We start from the raw sequence: 24,548 nt of genomic DNA on the forward strand, positions 1-24,548 counted from the left end.
TCAAGGGTGGTTGCTCTTGCAACGGTTCCATCCTATCATAGGGTAACAACAAAGTTTCCACTCTCTTCTTGACCCACTCAATGTAATCGGGCATAGCAACGGCAAACTTCTTCCCTAAGACAGATCCATCCTTCACACCAATAGACTTCCAAGCTCTCCCTATCTGCTCCAATCTAACAGGGTCACTCTGCTTCTCAAAATACACACTTTCAGCTACCTCAGCCTCAAGTGGTCTTCCCTTCATCACAAACCCCAACTGGCGAAGAGAAAGAACCGGGTTGTAATTGATGCAACCTCTGGTCCCTACGAGTGGCACATTACGGAATCCTCCACAGCTCATAATGACGTTACGCACATCCATCCGGTAGGATTGCCACCTGATATCATAGGAAGTAAGAGACATAACCCTCTGAGTCCACTTAAGAGTGCTCTGGGTATCCACAAATGGTCCACTGGCTGGCAGAAGAGACATGAACCATTTGAACAGAAGAGGTAGGCAACACCTGATGGCTTCACCCTTACCATGCCTACTGTGGATGGCATAGTAAGTATCTGCTAAGAGAGTAGGAACTGGATTTCCTCCAATGAAAATACTGACTGCAGCATAGTCAACAAAATTCGGCATACTCGGAAACAAGACGATCCCATAGATCATGACGGCCAACTGAGCATGAAAGGCTTCCCAACTTCCCTTCTCTGCTTCTTCTCTAGCTACCCTCAACAGAAATTTCAAAGGCAATCCTACAACATCCCCACTGGACTTCCAACTATCACTGACTTCCTTGATACCCAAGTGGAGAGCTCTGGCAATCAATCTAAAGTCAACCTCCTTTGGGACGTCTAAGAAGGGAGTCTGGTGCTGAACTGGGATACTCAACATGATAGAATACTCTTCGAGAGTCGGTGCTAACTGATAATCCTGGAAAGTGAAGCATCTGAGCTCTGGATCATAAAACTGTAGCAGCGTCTGCAGAGGCACTGGATCTACTACCGTCTTCAATACTGTCAAGATATCTCCATACCGCCCGACAAAACTCTTCAGTCGATCGTCTGTCACGAGGCTACCCAACTCAACTAGCGGAGTCAACGGCTCACGGTGGAAACTGTAGGAACAGGTTTTCCGCTTCAACTCTGGGACTGTTGCCATCTCTATCAATAGACAAGCTCGGGAATGTACCTGAGAAATGATATGCATGCAGAGATTAATTTTTTTCTCTTCTTTTTTTCCTTTTTTTTTTGTATCTTTTTTTTTTATTGCGTTTCTTTTGAAAAATAAATATGCTAAGATGCACATGATGCAGACCGGACTGGCTGGTTGTGCAATCTCTGATCACTAGGTCGAAGCTTCAGTCAAAATCAGAACATAAATCCAACTTAAGGTTAACTGAACACTGTCTGAACACAAGGTCACCATCAGTACCAAGTCACCAACAGAACTGAGTCACCAACGGTACCTGTAATAACGAATAACCCTTCCCCACTCACGGGTGTAGTCTAGGCCAGGGTAAAGCTTGAGAGAAACGCAGCATAAATAACCTTTCGCAGAATACTGTCATATACACACCCGAAGTATGTAACGACAGCATCCCACCAGGGTCTGAACTGCTCGTGATATCAATGTTCCGCTAAGTGGCGCCATACCACCCGCTTCCCATGAATCACTCTATTCCTAAGTATCCTAGATTGCACTCATGGTCTGGGTATTGGACCTTTTACCTCAACTGACTCTTCCCCCCCACACAGAGAGAAACAAACAACCAGCCAGGTGAACAGATGAATAAATGCAAACATTAATGCAAACATAAATGCAAACAATAGACAATGAATGCAAACAGTAAATAATGAATGCAATAAATAAACACAGCACAAAGCAACCAAAACCCTAACCTAGAGAGCGCTAGGAGAGACTCGCTCAGGGAAGATGGACCAGCACAGGTCAACTTCTCTATATTCCCCAGCAGAGTCGCCAGCTGTCGCATCGCGCGAAAAACCGGCGGGAAAAGAAAGAAACAACAGAGCCGCCACCGTGCGTTATTTATCCCAAAAGAGGGAAAGGAAACGCTCAGAGTAAACCTAGGAAAGAACATGGTCTCGCGACCAAAGAGAATGGGTTCGGGAGTCGGTTATGCGAAGGGAAGGTATTAGCACCCCTACGCATCCGTAGTACTCTACGGGATCCACGCACAAAAGGAAGGATAAATTGGTTGCTAAACACTGCTCACACTCACACACACTGGCTGAAAAGAGACAAAAGAAACTGACTGAGACTGACTCGGCAGGATGTCACATCCTGGGCCTACTTAGTCTATCAGGCATAGACATCAGAGTCGAAGTAGTTCGGACTGGGGAAACAACACATGCTCGCTAGGATGTCGCATCCTATGCATACGTATCTTCTCGGACGAGAGAAGAATCAGAGCATTCGTAGCTCGGCTGACACGCACACAAACAAACAAGACACACACAGGCAAACGTGGAGCCCGACTGCCAATCACTGGACTTACATCAGCATCCGAACCAAACACACGCACACTGGAACCCAAATGCCACTCGATGGACTTACATCGGCTTCCAAGCACACAACAACACAACAGGTTGATAGGGAGTCGGGGACTCAGCCTACAACTGTTAAGCACACACACACAAACAGACAGACAGCACATGCTAAGGAGTCAGGGACTCGAGCCTAACATAGGTCAGACAACACACACAAAAGAAAAGAAAGGGCGCCCGGAGAGATCAGCTCAATCTCCTGCCTACATACTTCATCTGGTATGAAGATCAGGGCGATGTAGTTCCCCTACGCAGGGATAAGGATCTAGCCTAACCAGATAACAGAGGGAGACACAACTAGGGAGACTACGACTCGAGCCTAGATGTTATCATGCAAGATCATCCCTAAGTTAAGGTTTCTAGCTAAATGGCACAAGGGCCAACCTATCCTGAACAGACACAGGAAAGAGCAAGGTCTCGATTGCAACTAGGGCAAGAGAAAGGGGATATCTCAATCACAACAGGGGTGAGAGAAAATTGTTAGTGTTAGTGGTTAGTCAAACTCGACAAGACATCGCGTCTAGTGCCTACGTATCTCACCTGAACATGAGAATCAGAGTTGCCGTAGTTCGGCCAAACAACTCTAAACATGGCTCACACAGGGAGCAAGCCACACAGACTTGACTTTGCATAAGGGCAAGTCAAGCACAACCTATCTTGCACAAGGGCAAGTCTAAGCTAAACCTAAAGAGGCAAAGCAAGCAGGCAATCACATGAAGCACCTACAGCATGAAATAAACACACCAACAAGGGGGCTCAAACATCAAGGGTTAGGCACTAGGGCCAACTGGAATGGGGTAAGGGTGCTCTTAACCTTGCCATTGAGGGGCTAAGGTGAAGCAGATGAAAGGATGAAGTGAGGATGAGACCTCACAGCTCTTATCCCTGGCCAGGGAGAGCTCAAGACAGGAATGTGTGGGTTCAGAAAGTGGGAACCCTTCTACACATTTGAAACTGACTCAACTGTGCAATTGTACAAGATCTTGGGTTTGTATCTGCAATGCATCAACACAGTGGTGTGAGCAAAGCGGATGACACACTGAATAGTGGGGGATAGATTGCATATCCCTACCTTCCACCAATTGCCTCTTCACTTAGGAGGACTTTGACTCTATGCAAGGACAAAATTAAACATCCACAAACATTGCCTCTTAAGGAGGACTTCAGACAGTTGCCTGGCCAAGTAACAGGCCAGGTCTTCCAGACTACATGAAGTAGAAGAGACATACCTCAATGCAAATTGCTTATACAAGCAAAGCAAAGCAAAAAGTTCACAAGGAACTAAGCAACTAAAGCACCTGAAACAGTCAAGCAGATGTTAGTATGCAACTTCAAACAAAACAAACAGAAACAGATACCAACAGTCAATTAGGGGGCACAAGGATGTGCAAGGCACAAGGCTTATGGCATGTGAGCCAAGCCACCTACAAAACAAAGAGGTTAGGCAATGATACTTGAGTAAGCTCAATCAAAAGAATTGGTCTTAATGGCCATTTGATGGTCAACCTGAAAACACAAGCTCAAAGGTGAGTAACAGGACCACTAGGACAAGCCTAGGGTCAAAAGTAAATGAGAAAGTTAAAACAGAAAGGGGCAAGTATCCAAAATCATGTTCAAACAATTAGGAAACAAAACCAATTGGGTTCACATTCATATCAATCATCATCATCATTTCATGAACCATTTAGGTCAAAACATGGCAAACAGAAGCTCATAGAAGTCAACAGCAAGACTTAACTCAAAAGCAATCTAAACATTTTCCAAAAATCACCAAATAAATCATGATCAAAACTAACACATAGCATGATAAGCATGTCAAATTTCATCCCATTTGGACAAGTGGAAGGCAGTCAATGAAAATCAGAAAGTCAAAGCAATTTTGAACATGCTCAAAGAAGTCAACCAAACATGCATCAACTTAGAAAAATCATAAGTCAAGAATGGTGTATGATAAATGAATGGGACTAAAACCATGGCAAAGATAAGTATGTCTAATTATCTCATGTAAAATTTCATGACCATCTAATAAAGTATGAGAATTTCACAAATGAAATGGGAACATGTGTCACACAAAGTCAACATTTGACTAGGCAGGGAAGAAAAATCTCAAACAAATGGAAAATTGTTCAAATAAATCCAAGAAAATTCACAAGTCAACTAGACATACAAGAGTAAGTTCATGCAAAATTTGGGGTCATTTGGATGTAAGGAAGCATGTGAACAAAATTAGGGAAAATGCATGATCATGGTATGGCAACAAATGTAACACATGACTTCAAAAAATCATAACCAGCAAACCACAAATGGGAAATCCACAAACTTTATACCAAAATGAAGGTGAACATGTCTAGTTTAAGCACAAAAAATTTGAGAGCCATTGGATGCATTCTCATCATTTCACAATTGATTTGGCAAAGTGTACAAAATTTGGTCACATGTCAAAAACCCTAAGGCCATTTAAAAACCACTCATCCAAAAATTCTGGAAAAAATATGATAAAAAAGTAGAGATCATGATGAACACAACACAAAAAATCCCATTCAATTTGGATCAAAAATGAGCAAGTTGTGAATTTTGGAAGATTGGTAATTAAAATGAAGAAATAAATAGAAATAATATTGAAAGAATGGCATTTTTGTAATTCCCTGATTCACTTAACTAAACACAGTCGTTTTGGGCAGGGTTTAAAATGTTTTGATTGGCTGGAAGGGAAAGAAGCCATGTACACGAAAATGGACAGAACCTGGGCAAATTAGGATTTAGGGTTTATGCTCAAAGATCAAGTTTTCTCAATTCTTCCCAAAAATCAAAATTGCACATATCATTGTAATCATCAAACACCATACAACAACAATCCAAACCCTATTTTTGTTAATTTGAACTGTACAGCAAGAAATCAAAAGAAACATTTCCAAGCACCAAACTTTATCTCAACCTATCTTCATGGATAGGCAATCATTTTCAAAAAGAAGAGCATCATGGTACTCAGCATTGAAAGACCTATTCAAAACATGTCTCAATTTGGGAAAATGGGAGGGTCGAATCCATACCTTTTTTGAAGGGCAGTTTGTATCCTTGATGCTTTTTGATGGAATTGAGGTGAAATAATTGTCCTAGAGCCTTGCCTTGATGTATGATGAATGTTGCTCTTTGCCAAATGCTTGTGTAGTGTGCTTACATAATTTTTGCCATGGATGTTGCAAGGTGGAGGACAGTGCCTGAACAGTGCTTGCAGGTGGAGAAATGATGGTGAGAACCACTTCCAAATGTGTGAATATTGTGTTAGGCAAGTCAAAGTTTGGTCTCGTGTGTTCTTTTGCAAAATGCCAAGATTGAGAATGGAGAGGAATGAAGTTGGTTGTTTCTTGTGTGTTTTGGACCTTGGAAGTTTATGGCAAGAGAAAGAAAAGTGCAAGGCAAGGTTGGGTTTGGTAGGTTTTGAGCTACAAAACAAGTGTGTATGCTGCTCTTACAGTTTTTTATGACAGGGAAAAAATGCAAAAATGGCCAAGGCAAGGTAAATGGTTCTGCTATGTGATGTTTACAAACATTGTGTTTTGGTCATGGGAGATCCAATGCAAAATGACCAGCAGTGTGTGTTCTTTAGAATGACAGTCCCCAATCAATTTGCCTTGGCCCAAAGTAGTTTTTGTGTCATGCTTGTTGATTAAGTTATGCTGGATTGGTGGTTATGTTTTGAAGTTTTTGACTGGATCCTTGGAATGCAAACAGCAGGTTGTTTTGAGGAATGGCCAAGTTTTTTTTAGTGTAGTGTTGTGATAGGTTTATGGAAAAGAAATGCCAAGGGTTTTTTGGTGAATGGTTTTGAGATGCAAAACAAAAGCTCAGGCAGCTTTTTGTTTTGGACAGGTTTTTCTGGACAGAAAAACGCCAAGCCAGGTCAGGGTATGGTTGGCCAAAGAGTGAAGATGATTGTCTATGGTCTTGTGGTTGCTGTGGGAATTGGACAGAAAAACGCAAGAATGCCAAGAGCAAGGCAAGGTTGAGAATGAGGGAGTGAGTGTGAAAAGGTTTTTGAGGAAAGTGAGGGCAAGGTCTATTATGTGCTGGCTGTTAGCAGGTGATTTGTTGCATTTTTGACAGAAAAGTGAGGGCAAGGTCCATGTCATTGTGGTTTTGGGCTGCTGTACGGTGGTATGGAATGCAGATTAGCAGGGTCAGGTTTTGGCTTAGGTGCTTTTGTTTATGGCAGAAGAAACAAGGTGAGGGCAGGGTTCTCTTGAGAAGCAAATGCCAAAGTTTTTTTTCTCCTTCTGCTGCAGTGCTGTGTCAGACCCTCTTTTAGAGGAATGGCCAAGTTAAGTGGTTGCCAATGCTGTGTTGCTATATGTCCTCTGTTACTTTTGATTTTGGCCCAAGAAATGGTTTTTGTGTGATGCCCCTTGCTGCTACCCGTTTCATGACAGGAAGTACCCATACCATAGGCTGTTGAGTGCTGCTGTTGCTGTCCTTTCGTTGACAGAAAATCCTCTTGCCAAAACCTGCTGTTGGCTGTTGTTTTAATGCTAAGTCAAAATGAATGAAGTCTCTTTGGCTTTTTGCTGTAACATGTTACTCATGACAGGAAAAAAGAGGGAAAGCCATGCTGTTACTGTCTGGTTTTGACAGAAAAACCTGGGCAACAATCTGCAATGTGATGGTACAAGTATGGTTGCAAGAGGTATGGTTCATGAATTGGACATGTCTTTTTGGCCAAAATTTAAGTGAGCAAGCATGGCTATGTGTACTTGTTGGTTGTTTGGCTGCATAATGAGGTTTCAACATGACAGAAAAATGGCTTGCTAACTTCTGTTTGAAGGTACCAAGGCATGGTTGTGGAAAGCAAGGACAAGCATGGTTAAATGGTACTTTTCTTACAATTCAAGCAACCAAGCAATATTCACATGTGCTGCATATTTTGACTTTGCAAACACCTTCTAAATGACATTTATGAGCAGTTCCAATTGGCCAAATGTTGAAAAAATGTTTGAGTCAAAAAGTCAACTCTTGGTCAAACTTACATTTAAATGAAAAAGGTCAAAATTTGCCATTTTGATTGGTGAAGTTTTGGCTCATGAAACTTATATTTTTGGAAAGAGGGGATCAAATGTGACTTGTAGGAAAAAACCCCACCAAAATTGGCCAAACGGTTTGGGAGATATGGCCCTTTGAAGTTCAAGATTTTCTGAAATCGATTCGATCATAACTTGCCAACCACACATGGGAATTGAGAGTTCTAGGACTTTTTGGAAATGGGAGAACAAGATCTTCAACTTTCATGTTGGGCAAAAATTCATTTGAGGCTTGTATCAAAATGTAAGTTTGAGGATCAAGACTTTCCATTTATGGCAGGTTTCAACTACAGGCCCAATTTCTACTTTGGGAAATTTATGATCTGGCTTCAAATTCTTCCATGATGGTGTTTGGCATGATATATGATGACTATTTGGACATGAATGAACTCTCACAACCCAAATCCAATCATCCAATCACTGATTAAATGGACAGTTGACCAACAGTTGACTTTTAGGGTTTCTGCCTGATTATGCATTGACTGATGGCTTCCAAGCCCTAATTCCTTGAGGACTTGACTTCAAGTGATGTCTCAAGTTGTATGAACTCTTGATTATTGACCATGGTGCCCAAATTCCACAAGAATGACCACCATCCACTGCTTTGACTGACAGTTGACTTTTTTAGGGTTTTTGACTGTCTGGGCATGAACTGCTGACCTCTGAGCCTTCAACCCTTGACCAAAATTCTTCAAATAGACCTCCAAGCCATGTGAACTTGTTGGACAAACCCCAAGGCCTTGATTCAATGAGAAATTCCCTTGCTTGCTTGATTGACTGATCAGGAGATTGGTTTGACCTAATTCTTGATTGCTTGCTCTTGAGGCAACTGGGAACAATGCAAATGCTATGCAATGGATCATGATGTGCTATGACCTAATATGAAAATGTACGTATAATGGTAGGTGCAAATTTGAGGTGCTACACCTTAGAATCAATAAGATCTTGAACCTTGTACTTTAATGCTTTATAATTCTCGATCGAATGTCCAGGAGCGCCATAATGAAATTCACAGGGGGAATTTGCATCATAACCGGGAGGAAGGACCACTGGTGGGGGTCCTAACTCCCTTAGTTGTACAAGTGATCCCCTCAATAAATATGGTAGAATGTGCCTATAAGGCATGGGAACTGGGTCAAATGTTCTCTCGGGCCTTCGCATCCTTTGTTGTTGTTGTTGTTGATATTATGGTTGCTGACGTTGCGGTTGTTGTTGATACCGTTGTTGTTGTTGAGTTTGAACAGGAATTGCAAATGGTTGTTGTTGACTCGGTTGGACGGGAGCTATGGCAACTACTTGTGGATAAGTGGGATATCTGGTTCGAATGATGAAGGCAGCATTGGTCTCGCCTTCTCCTTTTTTACCGTAGGGAACAAAAGGTTTCTTTGATGCACTAGAAGCACTGCCAGAGTTCTGAATCTTTCCCATCTTGATCATATTTTCTATCCTTTCACCGGCTAAGACCAGGTCGGAAAAGCCCGAAGAGGTGCTCCCTACCATTCTATCAAGGTATGGACCTTGCAAGTTTCCCATAAACATGTCTACCGGTTCTCTTTCTAGCAATGGGGGTTGTACCCTAGCAGCTAATTCCCTCCACCGTTGGGCATACTCTTTGAAGGACTCCTCAGACCTCTGAGTCAGATTTTGCAACTGTGTGCGATTAGGTGCCATATCAGTGTTGTACTGATAGTGCTTGAGGAATGCCTCGGCCATTTCTCTCCAGTTGTTTATATGGTTGCCCTCGAGTTGCATGTACCAATCCAAAGATGCCCCATTGAGGGAATCCTGGAAAAAATGAATTAAAAGTTGATCATCGCTGGAATAGGCAGCCATCTTTCGGCAGTATGCCCTAAAGTGCATTCTAGGGTCGCTATTTCCCTTATATTTTTCAAAGTCCGGAACTTTGAACTTGGCCGGAATGATGACCCCAGGTACTAAGCACATTTCTACCGCATCAAGGCCCAAAATGTCAGTGCTCCCCATTGCTTTGAGCTTTTCCTCGATAGCCTTTACCTTCCTCTCGACCTTGTTGGTTACCGAACTGAACGCGTCATCCTGAGAAGCATCCCTTGGGTTGAAGAATCCATCGAGTTGATCGTCTGTCTCAAAAATATGAGGACGAGGATTGTCGTTTGGAACACCGTCGGGTGCATTAATGTTAATTGGAGGATCCACTTGAGGAATTAGAGTCAGAATCTCGAATGCTGGAGGGGTAGGAGGATTGGTAGTACTGGCACGTTGGTTCATTTCTTCTTGCATTTTTGCCATAACCTCTTGGCCTCTTGCGACTGCTTGAATAGTCTCCATCAACTGCCGCATTTGGGACCGTATTTGGGATACTTCTTCCTGAAGGACAACTTGATTCTCTTGAAGTTTCTCCATGACGGCTTGTTGACGTCCTCATGTATCGTACCGAAAAGTCAGCTTTGGAGAGTGGTTCTGGAGGAAAAAAAGGGTGGATGGATGAGTTTTTTATGTTTTTGTGTTTCAAAAGATGCATATGATGCATGAATTTTTTTTGTGTGTTAAAGCAAAGCTCTTTTTAGTTATTCATGTTTATTCATTGCAAAAACTACTTGACAATTCACGTTCACAATCATGAATAAAGGAAAACACATTAGAGAAAAATCACAACTTTCATTCATCCTTTGAAGGGAAAATAGACAGCAATACATAGAAGTTGCAAAATACAAGTAATAGAAGTAAATAAACCAACTAGATATCCACCCTAAAAGTGACCCCTTGAGACTTGCGGAGAGCCTCAATGTCAGTGATGAGTTCAACCATTGTTCTTTTGCATAACTTGACGAAGTGGTAGACCTCCTTGGGGGTATTATCTGGGCACATGATCAGATCTGCCTCCTTCAACTTGTCGGGAAAGTCTTGAAGGGCATAGTTGGTTAATATCGTCATGTTGGTGTACTTGTCCCTCCATTCTTCATAAAGGGCTTGGAGATTATGGATGATTTCGTCTCTTTGAACAATGGCAGCTTCGAATCCATGGCAATGCTCCTCCCAATGTTTGCAGTTGTTTTGCAATTCTACATAGGCTTGGTCATAAATTCCCCTCTTCAAGTTCTTGATTTGCTCGCAAGCTCGTCCAAGGTTGAACTGCTCACGCATGAAGCTTCGCTGAATCTTTTCTTTCTCTAGTTGCTACTTGGCTAGAAAATCCTTATACTCTTTTAGAGTGGTCCTTAGTTCGAGAATATGGGCCTCGTAATCTTCCCTCGCTTCTTTCTTCATAGAATTAGACCTCTCGACAGTATTTTCAAGGTCCTTGATGATTCAGGATGCTCGATCCAACTCCTCGTTGCGGAAGTCTAGCTCAGAATTAGCTCCTTATAAAGCTCCACCAACCCAAACTCTTTGTCCCTCGGCTTATCGGAGCCTTTTCTTGCTATCTTCAAATTTTTTACAGACTTGCTTACCCTTATCCTCCAAGACGTGGTTACGTTCCTTGGCACGATCGAGTTCGACTCGTAGTTGAGTGTTTTCCAACTCGAGCTCTTTGATTTGGCTGGTAAGTTTGTAAATGTCCTCTTGTAGGATAGGTTCGGGCTCGGGCATCAACGGGAATGAAGAAGGATCAAACAGAAACGGCATCTTAACCACCCTAGACTTCTCTTTTACCCACAAATAGTAGGGTTCCTTGGTTAGGATATTTTTCTTGCCCCATTCATGGTCAATACGGGCTATGCTTGTCCAAGCTTTTCTCACTCTTTTCACATTTGAATCAAGAGGATCCATGGTATTGATGACAAATGGAATGAAATCTCTTTCCTCGGGGGGACTTGTCATGGCGTACCCTAGTTGTCGCTTGAGTAAAGCAGGGTTGTAGTTGCACTACGCCAAAAATGACTTTTAACAGCGCATCTTAGACAGCGCTTTTAAAAGAAAGCGCTGTCTAAGGTTAAAATTAAAATAAAATACGGAAAATGTTCCAAAAAAATAATAAAAGCGCTGTCTAAGGGGGGGTCTTAGACAGCGCTTTATAAAAGCGCTGTCTAAGACCCCCCCTTAGACAGCGCTTTTAGAAAGCGCTTTTAAATATAGACCTTAGTCAGTGCTTTTGATAAAGCGCTGTCTAAAGTCTTTAAATTAAAAAAAAAATTAAAACCAAAAGGCCCACAGGTGAACACGAAATCTCCCAATTGCCCAAACCCCCAAATAAAAACCAAAGACCTCTTTGCTTCTCCCTTCTCTAAAAACCACCTTCTGGTGATCTCATTCTTCAACACCTCACCACTCTCTCTCTCTCTCTCTACAACTCCCTCTCCTTTCTCTCTCATAATTCCTCTCTCTCCTCCGACAATTACCCGCCACCATGACCGTCATGATGTCCGCTCCCATTGACGTACGTCTTTCCCCAATCTCTCTCCTACTTACTATCTCTGCTCCTACTTATTCATAACTCGCGATTAACTGCTTTACGGTTTTAGGTCAATTTGATTTCTACTTCGTCGCAATTTTCCTTTTTCTGTGCACTTCGGGTTTTGATTTTAGGGCTTTGTTATCGTGGTGGATCCGAACTAGGGTGTGATGTATTTTCTTTTGTGTAGCAGCAAGAGGATGAGGAGGTGCTCGTGCCACATGCTGATTTGCCTGAGAACAACCACCAGCCCATGGAAGGTACTTATTGTTTTATGGTTCTTTTGATCCGTTTGGAAATTCTCTTATTTTTAGGAACTGTGTTTTACTGTTTTCTCAGCTTTTGTTTCATGTAATTGAATTGCTTGTAAAGTGGATTATGCGTTATTGTTTGATTTAAAAAAGTAATATAGAGGGGAGGCTGTGGGAATTTGACTTAAAAGTTGTAATTTGTGGGTTTCATGCTATCACATTTTGAATGAAGAAAAAATTCTGCAGTGAATGTGCTGTTTGGATCAGTTTTTACCCACAATCAAATTGTCAGCTAAAGATTATACAGAATAATCTAAAGCCTAAATTAATGTCCAGTTACTGATTACTTTAGATTTTGGATTTATGGAATTTTAATGTCGTTATTGATTGTGCAATTAGTTATCTTTTTAGTCATACTTCATGGTAAGCTATTGGAGGGTGTAGTTTAAGTAATGCCATACACCCCCTTTATATTTTAGTTTTTATGATAATTGCAGACATGATGGGTTATTGTTCTTTTTGTTTCTTGTGATGATCATTAGTTGTAGCTCAACCTGAAACTGCCAATGATGTTGAGAGCCAGCCTGTCGTCGATCCCCCGCAAACCAGATTCACATGGAGAATTGACAATTTTACTAGGCTGAATACAAAAAAGCTCTATTCAGAAGTATTTGTTGTTGGTACTTATAAATGGTATTTTTTCTTAGAGATTTAGTAAATTGGTTTATGAATTTCTTTTTTCAATATGCTCTGTTATGCTTACTCAATTTCAGTGACTTTCTCCCCCTAACTTTGTTGTATCCTTGATAGGCGTGTGCTTATTTTCCCAAAAGGAAACAATGTGGACTATTTGTCCATGTATTTGGATGTCGCAGATTCAACTAGTTTGCCCTATGGTTGGAGTAGATATGCACAGTTTAGCTTGGCAATTGTTAATCAAATCCATAATAAGTTTTCTGTGAGAAAAGGTATCCCTTTCATTTTGAGCATTGCTGGAATTACACTTGTCACATGATGGCACTGGCTAGTCATAACTGTAAGTAGGATAGAGCATTGCTGGAATAAAAAGTGTTTTTTTTGCAAGATCCTTTACATACACACACACTGATTATTCTGCATTTGGCTCTTATGTTCTCAGCATTTTTGTTAACCTTTGGTTCCAACCTCTTGCACCATGTTTGGTAATTAGGTGGAAGATGAAATATTGAGTTCTATAATTTATTTCTATCAATTTGTTTTTTTGATATGCATTTTGCGCCTAGCAGGATTCGAACTTGAGACCTTGAGAGGAGCACACTCTCAAGACCCAAGCCTTCACCACTAGGCCACACACACACACACACAAGTGTCAATTTGTTTATTAAGACTTGTATCTTGTTACTTCATTTTACTTATGTTATGCAGACACACAACATTAATTTAATGCACGAGAAAGTGATTGGGGTTTCACATCTTTCATGCCTCTTGGTGAATTGTATGACCCTAGTAGAGGTTATCTTGTGAATGATACTCTTATAATCGAAGCCGAGGTTCTTGTTCGTAAGATTGTTGACTACTGGAATTATGATTCAAAGAAGGAGACCGGCTATGTTGGGCTTAAGAACCAAGGAGCTACCTGTTATATGAATTCTCTACTTCAAACTTTGTACCATATCCCTTATTTTAAAAAGGTTAGAACTGCTAGTCTTACTTTGTTTTGCCTGAATTTCACTTGTCTAATTGAAAAGTGTGGAAGTTGACTCCTAAATATCACACTTCAGGCTGTATACCATATGCCAACAACTGAAAATGACATGCCATCTGGAAGCATCCCTTTGGCTCTACAAAGTCTATTCTACAAACTTCAATATAGTGACACCAGCGTTGCAACAAAGGAACTGACAAAATCTTTTGGATGGGATACGTACGATTCTTTCATGCAGCACGATGTTCAAGAGCTAAATCGGGTCCTTTGTGAAAAACTTGAAGATAAAATGAAGGTATCAGAATGGCTTTTGGTATAGTTGGTCATGGTTTTATGATGAATGACAGTATAAAATATTTGTGATTAATTTTTTTCGTTGTTAGGGAACTGTTGTCGAGGGGACTATACAAAAGTTATTCGAAGGACACCATATGAACTACATAGAGTGCATCAATGTGGACTACAAATCAACTAGAAAGGAGTCATTTTATGGTACTTTCTTATGCATTGTTAATTCAAATACTTGTTTAGTTGTGTCTTACTCATAGGATATACTAATTTAATTTTATATATGCATGTTAGACCTTCAGCTTGATGTCAAAGGTTGTCGCGACGTTTATGCTTCCTTTGATAAGTATGTTGAAGTTGAACGTCTTGAAGGGGATAACAAATATCATGCTGAGCAGTATGGTTTGCAGGTTAGTGGTAATTGATAAAAGCTGAAGTGGCTTATAATAAATTTCTGGTGTCATTTGGAGAAATTAATATTCTTGTGACACAAGATTACTGTTTTCTTGTGCACGCATGTTTTTGGTATTTTTATTCTAATATCTTTTATGAACTACGAACTATCACCATTTCAAAAGTAAAAAAAAGAACTGTGTTGCATCTAGTACAGTAACCTTCAATGGTATTTTTGTTCCGGAAACAGCCATGGGATGACTGTCAATGCTATGACTGACTGTTTTTTGCCTTTTTGGAATTGTAATGAGTTGTATGAAATCGAATCAAATAGGAGAAGATATTTTCTAAATCATTATGAATACTGATAATTGGACAAATAATATTATAAAGCTATTTTGATTGATTACTTCAACAAGAACAAAAACATTTTACCATTATGTGAGGTCAACTACATCGATCAAGTGATGCATCGTGTTGTTAAACCATAGTTTCAGTAAGGCCATGTCACTGTAAACAATAGCGGCCATAGGAGTCACTGTAGTGCCCCTAGACAGTATAAGCAAAAACCCCATTAGGTTGCTGTTTTGAGTAGCGGTTGTGGCGGTCATTTGACCCTAAATTTATGAACGACAACGAAATAGAGCTCCTACGAAACAACTTTGTCTCCCCGGTGAACCCTTAACAGCTTCATCTTCTCTCCTCACCTTGTGCAATTTTCTAGCAGCAGCCTTTTCTGCGATTTTGCAGAGGCTCTCCTTTAACAACATCCAGTAGGCAGTAAAATACAACTAAGGAACCAAGCTGTCTCTGCAGCGATTCAATTTAAGAATCACTTGTAGTATTTATTTTAAATGCATAGATGCTTAAATTCACGCATTGGATGCTAATACTTATTTGCTCAGCATATGGTTTGAGTATCAATGACATTGAGCTTTTATTATCAGTAAAGGTTATGTCTTTAAATATGCGTATTTTTAGCTTTTATATGTAGTTGGTATAAAAAAATCCTGTATCGTTTCCCTAAACATCCAAGTGGCGGCCATATACCACTAACATCTATACTGTTATATAAAATGTGATGATTGTCTGTCAAAATCTGGTTGAAAACAGGTAGAAATTCTGGTTTATAAACCTGGAAAAAATGTGGTTTAAAACAAAAGCTTCAAAAATTTTCGTATACCTTAGACAGCGCTTTTGTAAAAAGCGCTGTCTAAGGGGGGGAATAGAAAGCGCTTTAGGCAAAAGCGCTGTCTAAGGGGGGGGGGCTTAGACAGCGCTTTTTGAAAAGCGTTGTCTAAGGTATACCTAAAAAAATTAAAATAGGAGGGTCTTAGAAAGCGCTTTTGGCCAAAGCGCTGTCTAAGGGGGTGGGGCTTAGACAGCGCTTTTCAAAAGCGTTGTCTAAGGTATACCTAAAAAATTTAAAATAAGAGGGTCTTATAAAGCGCTTTTGGCCAAAGCGCTGTCTAAGGGGGGGGGGGGCTTAGACAGCGCTTTTAAGATTTAAAAAAGCGCTGTCTAAACCTTTAGCAGCGGAGGTTTAGACAGCACTTTAAAGCGCTGTCTAAGGCTAAAAAAAGCGCTGTCTAAGGTCTTGTCTGTTGTAGTGTTGATGCAACCTTGTGTTCCTATTAAAGGTGCGTTAGAGAACTCTCCACATCTTGCGATGACATCTTTTATATCCCATTCCCTCTTGTACCATAGAATTGAGTTGGAAGAGAGAGATGCGAACCTTTGCGGCCATGTCAGTTTGTTTTCGGCGAAAGGTCCACTTTGAGACATGCGGGCTGATAACACTAAAATTTACCGTATTTTCGACTCCGATTTCACATGCATTCTAGTTGTTTTATTATCATTTTGTTGTGTTATTGGTATGTTTTCCTTTGTTTTCAGGTTTTCACTTTAATCGGAGCCCCGATCGAGAAAAGGAGCGAAAAAGAGCCAAAAACCCTAAAATTCAGCATTTTGCTCTTATGGCCTACCCAATGGCGGGCGCTACAGACCAAGGCATGACGTGTCCAAGCCCAACTTCCCTCAACTCCCACGTTCTCCACTACATCCACTAAGGCGCCTCACTTTGGCCTTGTGGCGGGCGCCACAAAAGGAAAACATGTTTCCCTCCATTTTCAAGTTGAAGGGCATCCAAGTCATTTCCCTCTTTTTACTTGCTTATAAATAGAAACTCGAATTCACTTTTACAATCATCCAAACTTAGAGCAGAGGCAAACTCAGAGCAACTTTGTTTCACTTAGGCATATATTCAGTTTTATAACGTGGTAATCACTTCGCATTGGAGTGTTACCACAATTGTGTAATCGAGTCTGTGATAGAGTCTGTAATCGAGTTTGGAGCACTTTGGAAGGAAGTTAATCCTGCCGCCATTTTCATTTCCGCATTGCAATTTATTCAACCCTACGATTGGAGCAGATTTTTATTACTTGTCTTTATCTTATTTATTTTCTCGCACTCACTTTACTTTTATTTATTTTCTGTCACTCGCTTTACTTTTATTTATTTCCCGCACTCGCTTTACTTTTATTTATTTCCCGCACTCGCTTTACTTTATTTATTTCTCGCACTCGCTTTATCTTATTTATTTCCTCGCACTCGCTTTTACTTTATTTATTTCTCGCACTCGCACTACTTTTATTTACTTTCCGCACTCGCACTACTTTTATTTACTTTAATGCACTTTTACTTTACCATGTCTAACTAAATTTATAAGGTTAGAATGTAAGGATCATAATTGAACCGATAATCCGTACAATTGTTCGTAGAAACACTTAAGGGCTATTTTAACTTTCAACTTAAGTTTTCCCGCACTTCAATTTCGTTGGGTAAGATCGAAAGTCGTCCAACTTCTTTTTAAACTTAATTGTTTTTAACTATTTCAAAAACAGCGAAAGCGCTTTGCCTAGTTCAGCAGGAGTTTTTAACATAAAGAAGAAAAGAGATTTTAAAACTATTTTCGGACGCGTTTATAAGTTTAGAGTCTGGTTCGTGAGAACCTCTTTTGGTTAAGAAATCCAGGTTATAATACTTTTCAACTTAGTCAAGATACTATATTTCTTAAAAATAGGTTTAGTACTCTAACGCAATGCGCGCCTTTTTATAAGTGGCAATAAGAGGGTTTGATTAGGGAGTACAACTCCGTTCTGAATACGCGAAAGCGACAGTTCCTTTTAAATTAGTTCTTTTCAAAGTAGGAAACACTGCCCATAAGTAGCTCTACTAGCAAGTACTTGGATTATCCATTGATTACGTGAATTACATTCGACCCTGTCTTTATTATTTAAATTTATTTCAATACTTTACTTTTCATCGCACACTCCAAAAACACCTATTTTGATTGCCTTTGATAAACACCATGACAATAGATAACGATAGATTGACACTTGGTCTCTGTGGATTCGACAATCTTTTATATTACTCTGACGCGTTCGTATACTTGCGAAAAGCACCGCATCAAGTTTTTGGCGCCGTTGCCGGGGACCAATTTCGTCAAATTTCATTTTCCTATTGTTATATCGTTTAGACTTAGGTTATTTCCCGCCGGTCAATGCGAAGAACTCGCAGTACCGGAAGTTTAAGCTTAGTATACCCTCTGGCGGAACCTGAATGTTACGCTCGCGCACGTTTATTCTTTCATAGAATTAAGAGAGCTATGGCCGAAGATCAAAACCAAAGACCTCTTAAGGACTTCGCTCAACCTTCTAATGAAGAACCTAGTTCTAGTATAGTAAACCCAACCATCCCAGCTAATAATTTTGAACTTAAACCATCCCTGTTGCAACTAGTGCAGCAGAGACAATTCGTGGGTCTCGCTACTGAGAACCCAAACCAACATTTAAAAATATTTCTTCAATTAGCAGAAACTTTTAAAACCAATGGAGCTTCTTCTGAGGTAATACGTTTAAGATTATTCCCTTTTTCCCTTAGAGATAAAGCCCTATCATGGTTAGATTCCCTTCCACCCAATTCCATTACAACTTGGGATAACCTTAGAAGAGTTTTTCTTGCTAGATATTTTCCCCCGAGTAAAACCGCCGTTCTTCGAAACCATATAACTAGATTTACCCAAAACCAAGGAGAATCGCTGTTTGAAGCTTGGGAAAGATATAAAGAGTTGTTACGAGCATGCCCACATCATGGCTTAGAAAATTGGTTAATCATTCAAACCTTTAATAATGGACTTCATTACAACACAAAGATGACCATCGACGTTGCCGCAGGCGATGCTCTGATGAACAAACCTTATCCTGAAGCTAGTGCCCTCATCGAAGATATGGCTCAAAACCATCAATCATGGGGAGTCGAACGAGCGATAGTTGAGAAGAAGGAAGCCCAAGGAGGAGTGCATGAACTAAGCTCTATAAACATGATGCAAGCTAAGATGGACGCATTAGCCCTCAAAGTAGAGCATATATGCATAAACCCGAATACTGTAGCCGCAGTTTCATCGGATTGTGAGATATGTGGAACCAAAGGACACCAATCTGCAGAATGCAGTCTATTAAACGAAATCCACTCTGAGCAAGTGAACTACACCCAAAGGAACCCATATTCGAATACCTATAACCCTGGATGGAGGAATCACCCGAACTTCTCCTATAAAAACAATAACCCTATTCAAAATAATGCACCCTCGAGACCTAGTTATCAAGCCCCAAGATCAAATCAACCTATGCAACCTATACCACCAAAGCCGAGCCTTGAGAAAATTATGGAAAATTTTATCACCGCTCAAACCCAACAAAACAAGGAGTTCATGAACCAAAACATTCATGTTAACGAATTGATTACTCAGTTAGGAACCAAGGTTGACCAAATAGTTACTCATACCAAGATGCTTGAAACCCAGATCTCTCAGGTAGCTTTAAACCAAGCCCCTCAGACTACACCTGGAGGACAATTCCCTGGACAACCTCAACAAAATCCGAGAGGACAAGCCAATGCCATTACCCTACGAAGTGGGAATGCTTATGATGAGCCACCAAACCCTAGACTGAGTGAATCCGAAACTTCTAAGGAATGTACCAAACCCCCGGACGAAGTAAAGGAACCAGAGGAATCTGAAAACCAGGAAGGTCGAGAAAAAGGAGAAGAACCTAAAGATAAAACTTACGTACCACCCCCCGCCATATAAACCATCTATACCATATCCGCAAAGACTCAAACAAACCTAGATCAATAAACAGTATCAAAAATTTATTAAAGTAATAGAAAAACTTCATGTAGAAATCCCTTTCACAGAAGCCACCACCCAAATACCTTCTTATGCAAAGTTTCTCAAAGACATCCTTACCAACAAACATACACTTGACGATCCGAAGCCTTTGGAATGTAATGCTATTTCCGAGGACAAATTAGCAAAGAAGGATAAAGATCCTGGAAATTTCTCCATTCCTTGCCTTTTGGGTAATCATGTCACCGAAAAAGATTTTCTAGACTTAGGAGCTAGTGTAAGCCTAATGCCTTTAGCGGTGTGTGAAAGGTTAAACTTAGGAGAATTACAACCCACTAAGATGTCACTTCAGTTAGCCGATAGATCTGTTAAATATCCGATAGGCATTTTAGAAGATGTTCCTGTTAGGATAGGTCAGTTATTTATCCCTACTGATTTTGTTGTCATGGACATCAAAGAGGACAATGATATACACATCCTTCTAGGTAGACCATTCTTATCGACTACAGGAGCCATAATAGATGTCAAGAAAGGAAAGTTGACATTTGAGGTAGGTGACGAGAAAATAGAATTTATACTTTCGAAATTTCTTATGGTACCTGTGATGGGAGACTCGTGTTATGCCTTAGATATCATTGATGAATGTGTTAGAGAATTAGAACAAAAAGAAATTATAAAAACAATTAAGTTACCATCAACTCTCATAAGAGAAGATGATGACTTTAAGAAACCCTACATCGATGATAACCTTTACGAATGTTTATCCCTTACCCCAGATCCTATGTCATGCCCTAAGAAACCAACCTTAGAACTTAAGGAACTACCTAAGAACCTGAGATACGAGTTTCTCGATGAAAAGATGAACCGTCCAGTTATAGTTAGTGCTACCTTGAGCCAAAAGGAAACAAACCAACTTTTAGACGTTTTACGAAGATATCCCTCAGCCTTAGGATATAATATCTCTGACCTGAAAGGTATAAGTCCATCTGTATGCATGCATCGGATTTCACTCGAAGAAGATTCAAAACCCTCTAGGGAACAACAGAGAAGAATAAACCCTATAATGAGTGATGTTGTTAAAAAGGAAGTTCTTAAGTTACTTGAGGCATGTATCATCTACCAGATCTCGGATAGTAAGTGGGTGAGCCCTGTGCATGTAGTACCTAAAAAGGGAGGCATCACAGTCGTGTAAAACGATAAAGGCGAACATGTAGCAAAACATTTAGAAGGAGGATGACGGATATGTATAGATTATATAAAATTAAATAAAGCAACTAGGAAGGACCATTTCCCTTTACCATTTATAGACCAGATGTTGGAGCGTCTAGCCAGACACTCTTACTTCTGCTATATAGATGGATACTCTGGATTCTTCCAAATACCTATCCACCCCGAAGATCAAGAAAAAACTACCTTTACATGCCCTTATGGAACTTTTGCCTACAGACGAATGCCATTCAGCCTCTGTAATGCCCCAGCTACTTTCCAACGTTGCATGATGTTAATCTTTGCTGATTACCTAGATGGTATCATGGAAGTGTTTATGGATGATTTCTCGGTTTGCGGATTTGATTTCCACAATTGTCTTGCTAACCTTGAGAAAATCTTGGAGAGATGCGTGGAGGTGAACCTCGTGCTAAACTGGGAAAAGTGTCATTTCATGGTGACCGAAGGAATAGTTTTAGGACATATAGTTTCTGAAAAAGGTATAGAGGTAGATAGAGCTAAAATAGAAGTTATAGAAAACCTAAAACCCCTAAAAACCATCAGAGAAGTCCGAAGCTTTCTTGGACACGCTGGATTCTACCGGCGTTTTATTAAGGACTTCTCCAAAATAACCAAACCTTTAACCGGACTTTTAATGAAAGATGCTGAATTCATTTTCGACGAAAAATGTAATGACGCATTTAATCTTTTAAAGCAAGCATTAGTATCTGCACCCATTATGAAACCATCTGATTGGTCAGAACCTTTTGAAATAATGTGCGATGCTAGTGATTATGCAGTTGGAGCCGTTCTAGGACAAAGGAAAGATAAAAAATTACATGCTATTTATTATGCCAGTAGAACCCTAGATGCTGCCCAACTTAACTACGTAACAACTGAAAAAGAATTACTCGATGTACTCTTCGCTATAGACAAATTTAGATCTTATCTAGTAGGAGAAAAAATTATAGTTTACACCGATCATGCTGCCATTCGTTACCTATTAAGTAAAAAAGATGCCAAGCCCAGGTTACTCCGATGGATTCTATTACTACAAGAGTTTGATTTAGACATAAGAGATAAAAAAGGCACTGAAAATGTAGTAGCTGACCACCTTTCTAGGCTAGAACATCTAAAACCAGAACTAATACCCATAAATGATGATTTCGCCTATGATAGACTGATCGCTAGAGTAGAAACCATTGAAGATGATAACCTAGATCCTTATGAGCATTCCCAAAATTCCTTAGTAATAAGTAACGTACCCTGGTATGCAGATTTCGTTAATTACCTAGTTGCTGATATAGTACCCCCTGATCTTGACTACCACCGCAAGAAGAAATTCTTCCACGATGTAAGAGACTTCTATTGGGACGAACCGCTCCTTTTCAAAAGGGGTAAAGATGGCATTTTTCGTCGTTGCGTTCCAGAAGAAGAGGTAAATAGTATTATCGAGCATTATCATTCTGCACCTTATGGTGGACATGCGAGCACCTCTAAGACATACGCCAAGATTCTTCAAGCTGGCCTATTCTGGCCTACCATGTGGCGTGATGTCTATGCTTGCATTGTCAAATGCGATAGATGCCAACGCACTGGAAACATTTCAAGACGAGATGAAATGCCCTTAAGAAACATTCAGGAAGTAGAACTCTTTGACGTATGGGGTATAGATTTCATGGGACCTTTCCCACCATCCTTAGGAAATAGGTACATCTTAGTAGCCGTAGACTATGTGTCTAAGTGGATTGAAGCTATAGCTGCACCCACAAACGACACTAGGGTAGTAATCAAACTATTTAAAAACTATATATTCCCTAGATTTGGAACACCACGTTTAGTCATAAGCGATGGAGGATCACACTTTATATCGAGAATATTTGACAAACTTTTAAGAAAATATGGAGTTAGGCATAGAGTAGCAACACCATACCACCCACAAACTAGTGGCCAAGTAGAAGTATCTAATAGGGAGATAAAACAAATCCTAGAGAAAACTGTTTCTATTTCTAGGAGAGACTGGTCTCAGAAGCTTCAAGAAGCATTATGGGCCTATAGAACCGCTTTCAAAACCCCTATAGGAACTACTCCTTATCAACTAGTTTATGGAAAATCCTGTCACTTACCTTTCGAATTAGAGCATAAGGCCTATTAGGCCATTAAAACTCTGAATTTAAACTACTTAGCTGCTGGATAAAAGCGTACCCTAGACATTCATAAACTAGAAGAACTTAGGCAATCTGCCTACGAGAATGCAAAAATATATAAAGAGAGGACAAAAGCCTATCACGACAAAAGAATAGTAAATAAAAACTTCAATATAGGCGATTATGTTCTCCTTTTCAACACTAGGTTACGACTCTTCCCTGGAAAGCTACGTTCAAGATGGACTGGTCCTTTCGAAGTATCCAAGATTCTGAGATCCGGAGTCGTAGAAATCAAGAACGATACCTGTAGTCCATTCATTGTAAATGGACAAAGACTGAAGCTCTACGAAGGAGGAGACATTCCAGCATACTACTCGAGCCACACCCTGATTGATCCACCGATTCCTACTACTACAGGTGTATAAATTCTAATCGTCAAGATATTGACGTTAAAGAAACGCTGCGTGGGAGGCAACCCATGGTTTTTCTTTCATTTTACTTTTTCGCATTTATTTATTTTTATTTTATTTGATTTTATCATATTTTGCATTGAGACTAAGATTTGAATGGTTTGTATTTTCAGGATCACTTTCTTAACTTTTACAGGATGCAGGATTTTGATGACATGCACGTGGCCTATAGAGATAATGCTCGGAGGGAGCGCTACATTGCTTTGTATCAACGCCCTATGGCACCCACACGTTATCATGATCAGCACTGTATGGAGGCACTGGGTATCGAGCCGAGTATCCGATTCCTTAGCCACCAGCTTCACTGGGACGAGTTTGCTGATGACTTGAGTAACACATATAGGAACCTGACATTGGAGTTCCTGAGTTCATTCGACTATGACCCATATTCTGGACCAGAGAACCCTTACCTCCTCGCACAATTAACCTAAAATTTCTGAGAGACATGAAATTGTGCCGCTCGAGGAGAGAAGGAGGCTATATGCTTATGGTTCATGGTGTAGTCATCCCGTCTGTTGTTTTACCGTGCACTAGACGTACAGATGTACGAGATGAAAGGAATTGGACCTACGATTTAGACGCTCCACCTGTTTTGGGTCCTCTTCCTCCTAATATTCCTGATGAGGCGGGACATGACACTGATGATGAATATGATCGGAGAGAGAGATCTCCCGTACCACATGTATCCCTCCATCATCCTTCACCACCACACACCGCACCATCTTCTTCTTCTGCAGGTACCACTCCTGGCTTCTATATTACAGAGGAGATGTGGCGTGACCACATGGCTAGAGAGCAAAGGCGTGACGACCTCCTTTCTACCCTCCAGCAACAAATGACGGATAATATGAACTTCATGCAAGAATCACAGCAGAGGACATACAGGTCCTATGACACTGTTCTACAGTCCCTGCAAACGATCAC

The 24,548-nt window shown here is 40.4% G+C and overlaps 1 protein-coding gene, 1 non-coding gene and 1 pseudogene across 2 annotated transcripts; 1 reads left to right on the forward strand and 2 right to left on the reverse strand.

The window, feature by feature from the left end:
• Nucleotides 1-8,810: 8,810 nt before the first annotated feature.
• LOC127136518 (uncharacterized) lies at nt 8,811-10,007 on the reverse strand. Its single transcript, XM_051063066.1, has one exon. It carries the CDS (start codon nt 10,005-10,007, stop codon nt 8,811-8,813), a length of 1,197 nt encoding a protein of 398 aa, XP_050919023.1.
• Nucleotides 10,008-11,923: 1,916 nt separating this feature from the next.
• LOC127136519 (ubiquitin C-terminal hydrolase 12-like) overlaps nt 11,924-24,548 on the forward strand; it is a 28,847-nt pseudogene continuing 16,222 nt past the window's right edge.
• Nucleotides 18,665-18,771, reverse strand: LOC127077992 (small nucleolar RNA R71). Its single transcript, XR_007787747.1, has one exon. It is a non-coding gene; the product is annotated as a small nucleolar RNA R71 (small nucleolar RNA).

This window comes from Lathyrus oleraceus, chromosome 4, assembly GCF_024323335.1.
Source record: "Lathyrus oleraceus cultivar Zhongwan6 chromosome 4, CAAS_Psat_ZW6_1.0, whole genome shotgun sequence".
Taxonomy (NCBI): domain Eukaryota; kingdom Viridiplantae; phylum Streptophyta; class Magnoliopsida; order Fabales; family Fabaceae; genus Lathyrus; species Lathyrus oleraceus.

What these genes read in the sequence shown, in the direction of transcription:
- LOC127136518 (XM_051063066.1), bottom strand. Translation starts at nt 10,007, where the DNA reads ATGGAGAAACTTCAAGAGAATCAAGTTGTCCTTCAGGAAGAAGTATCC.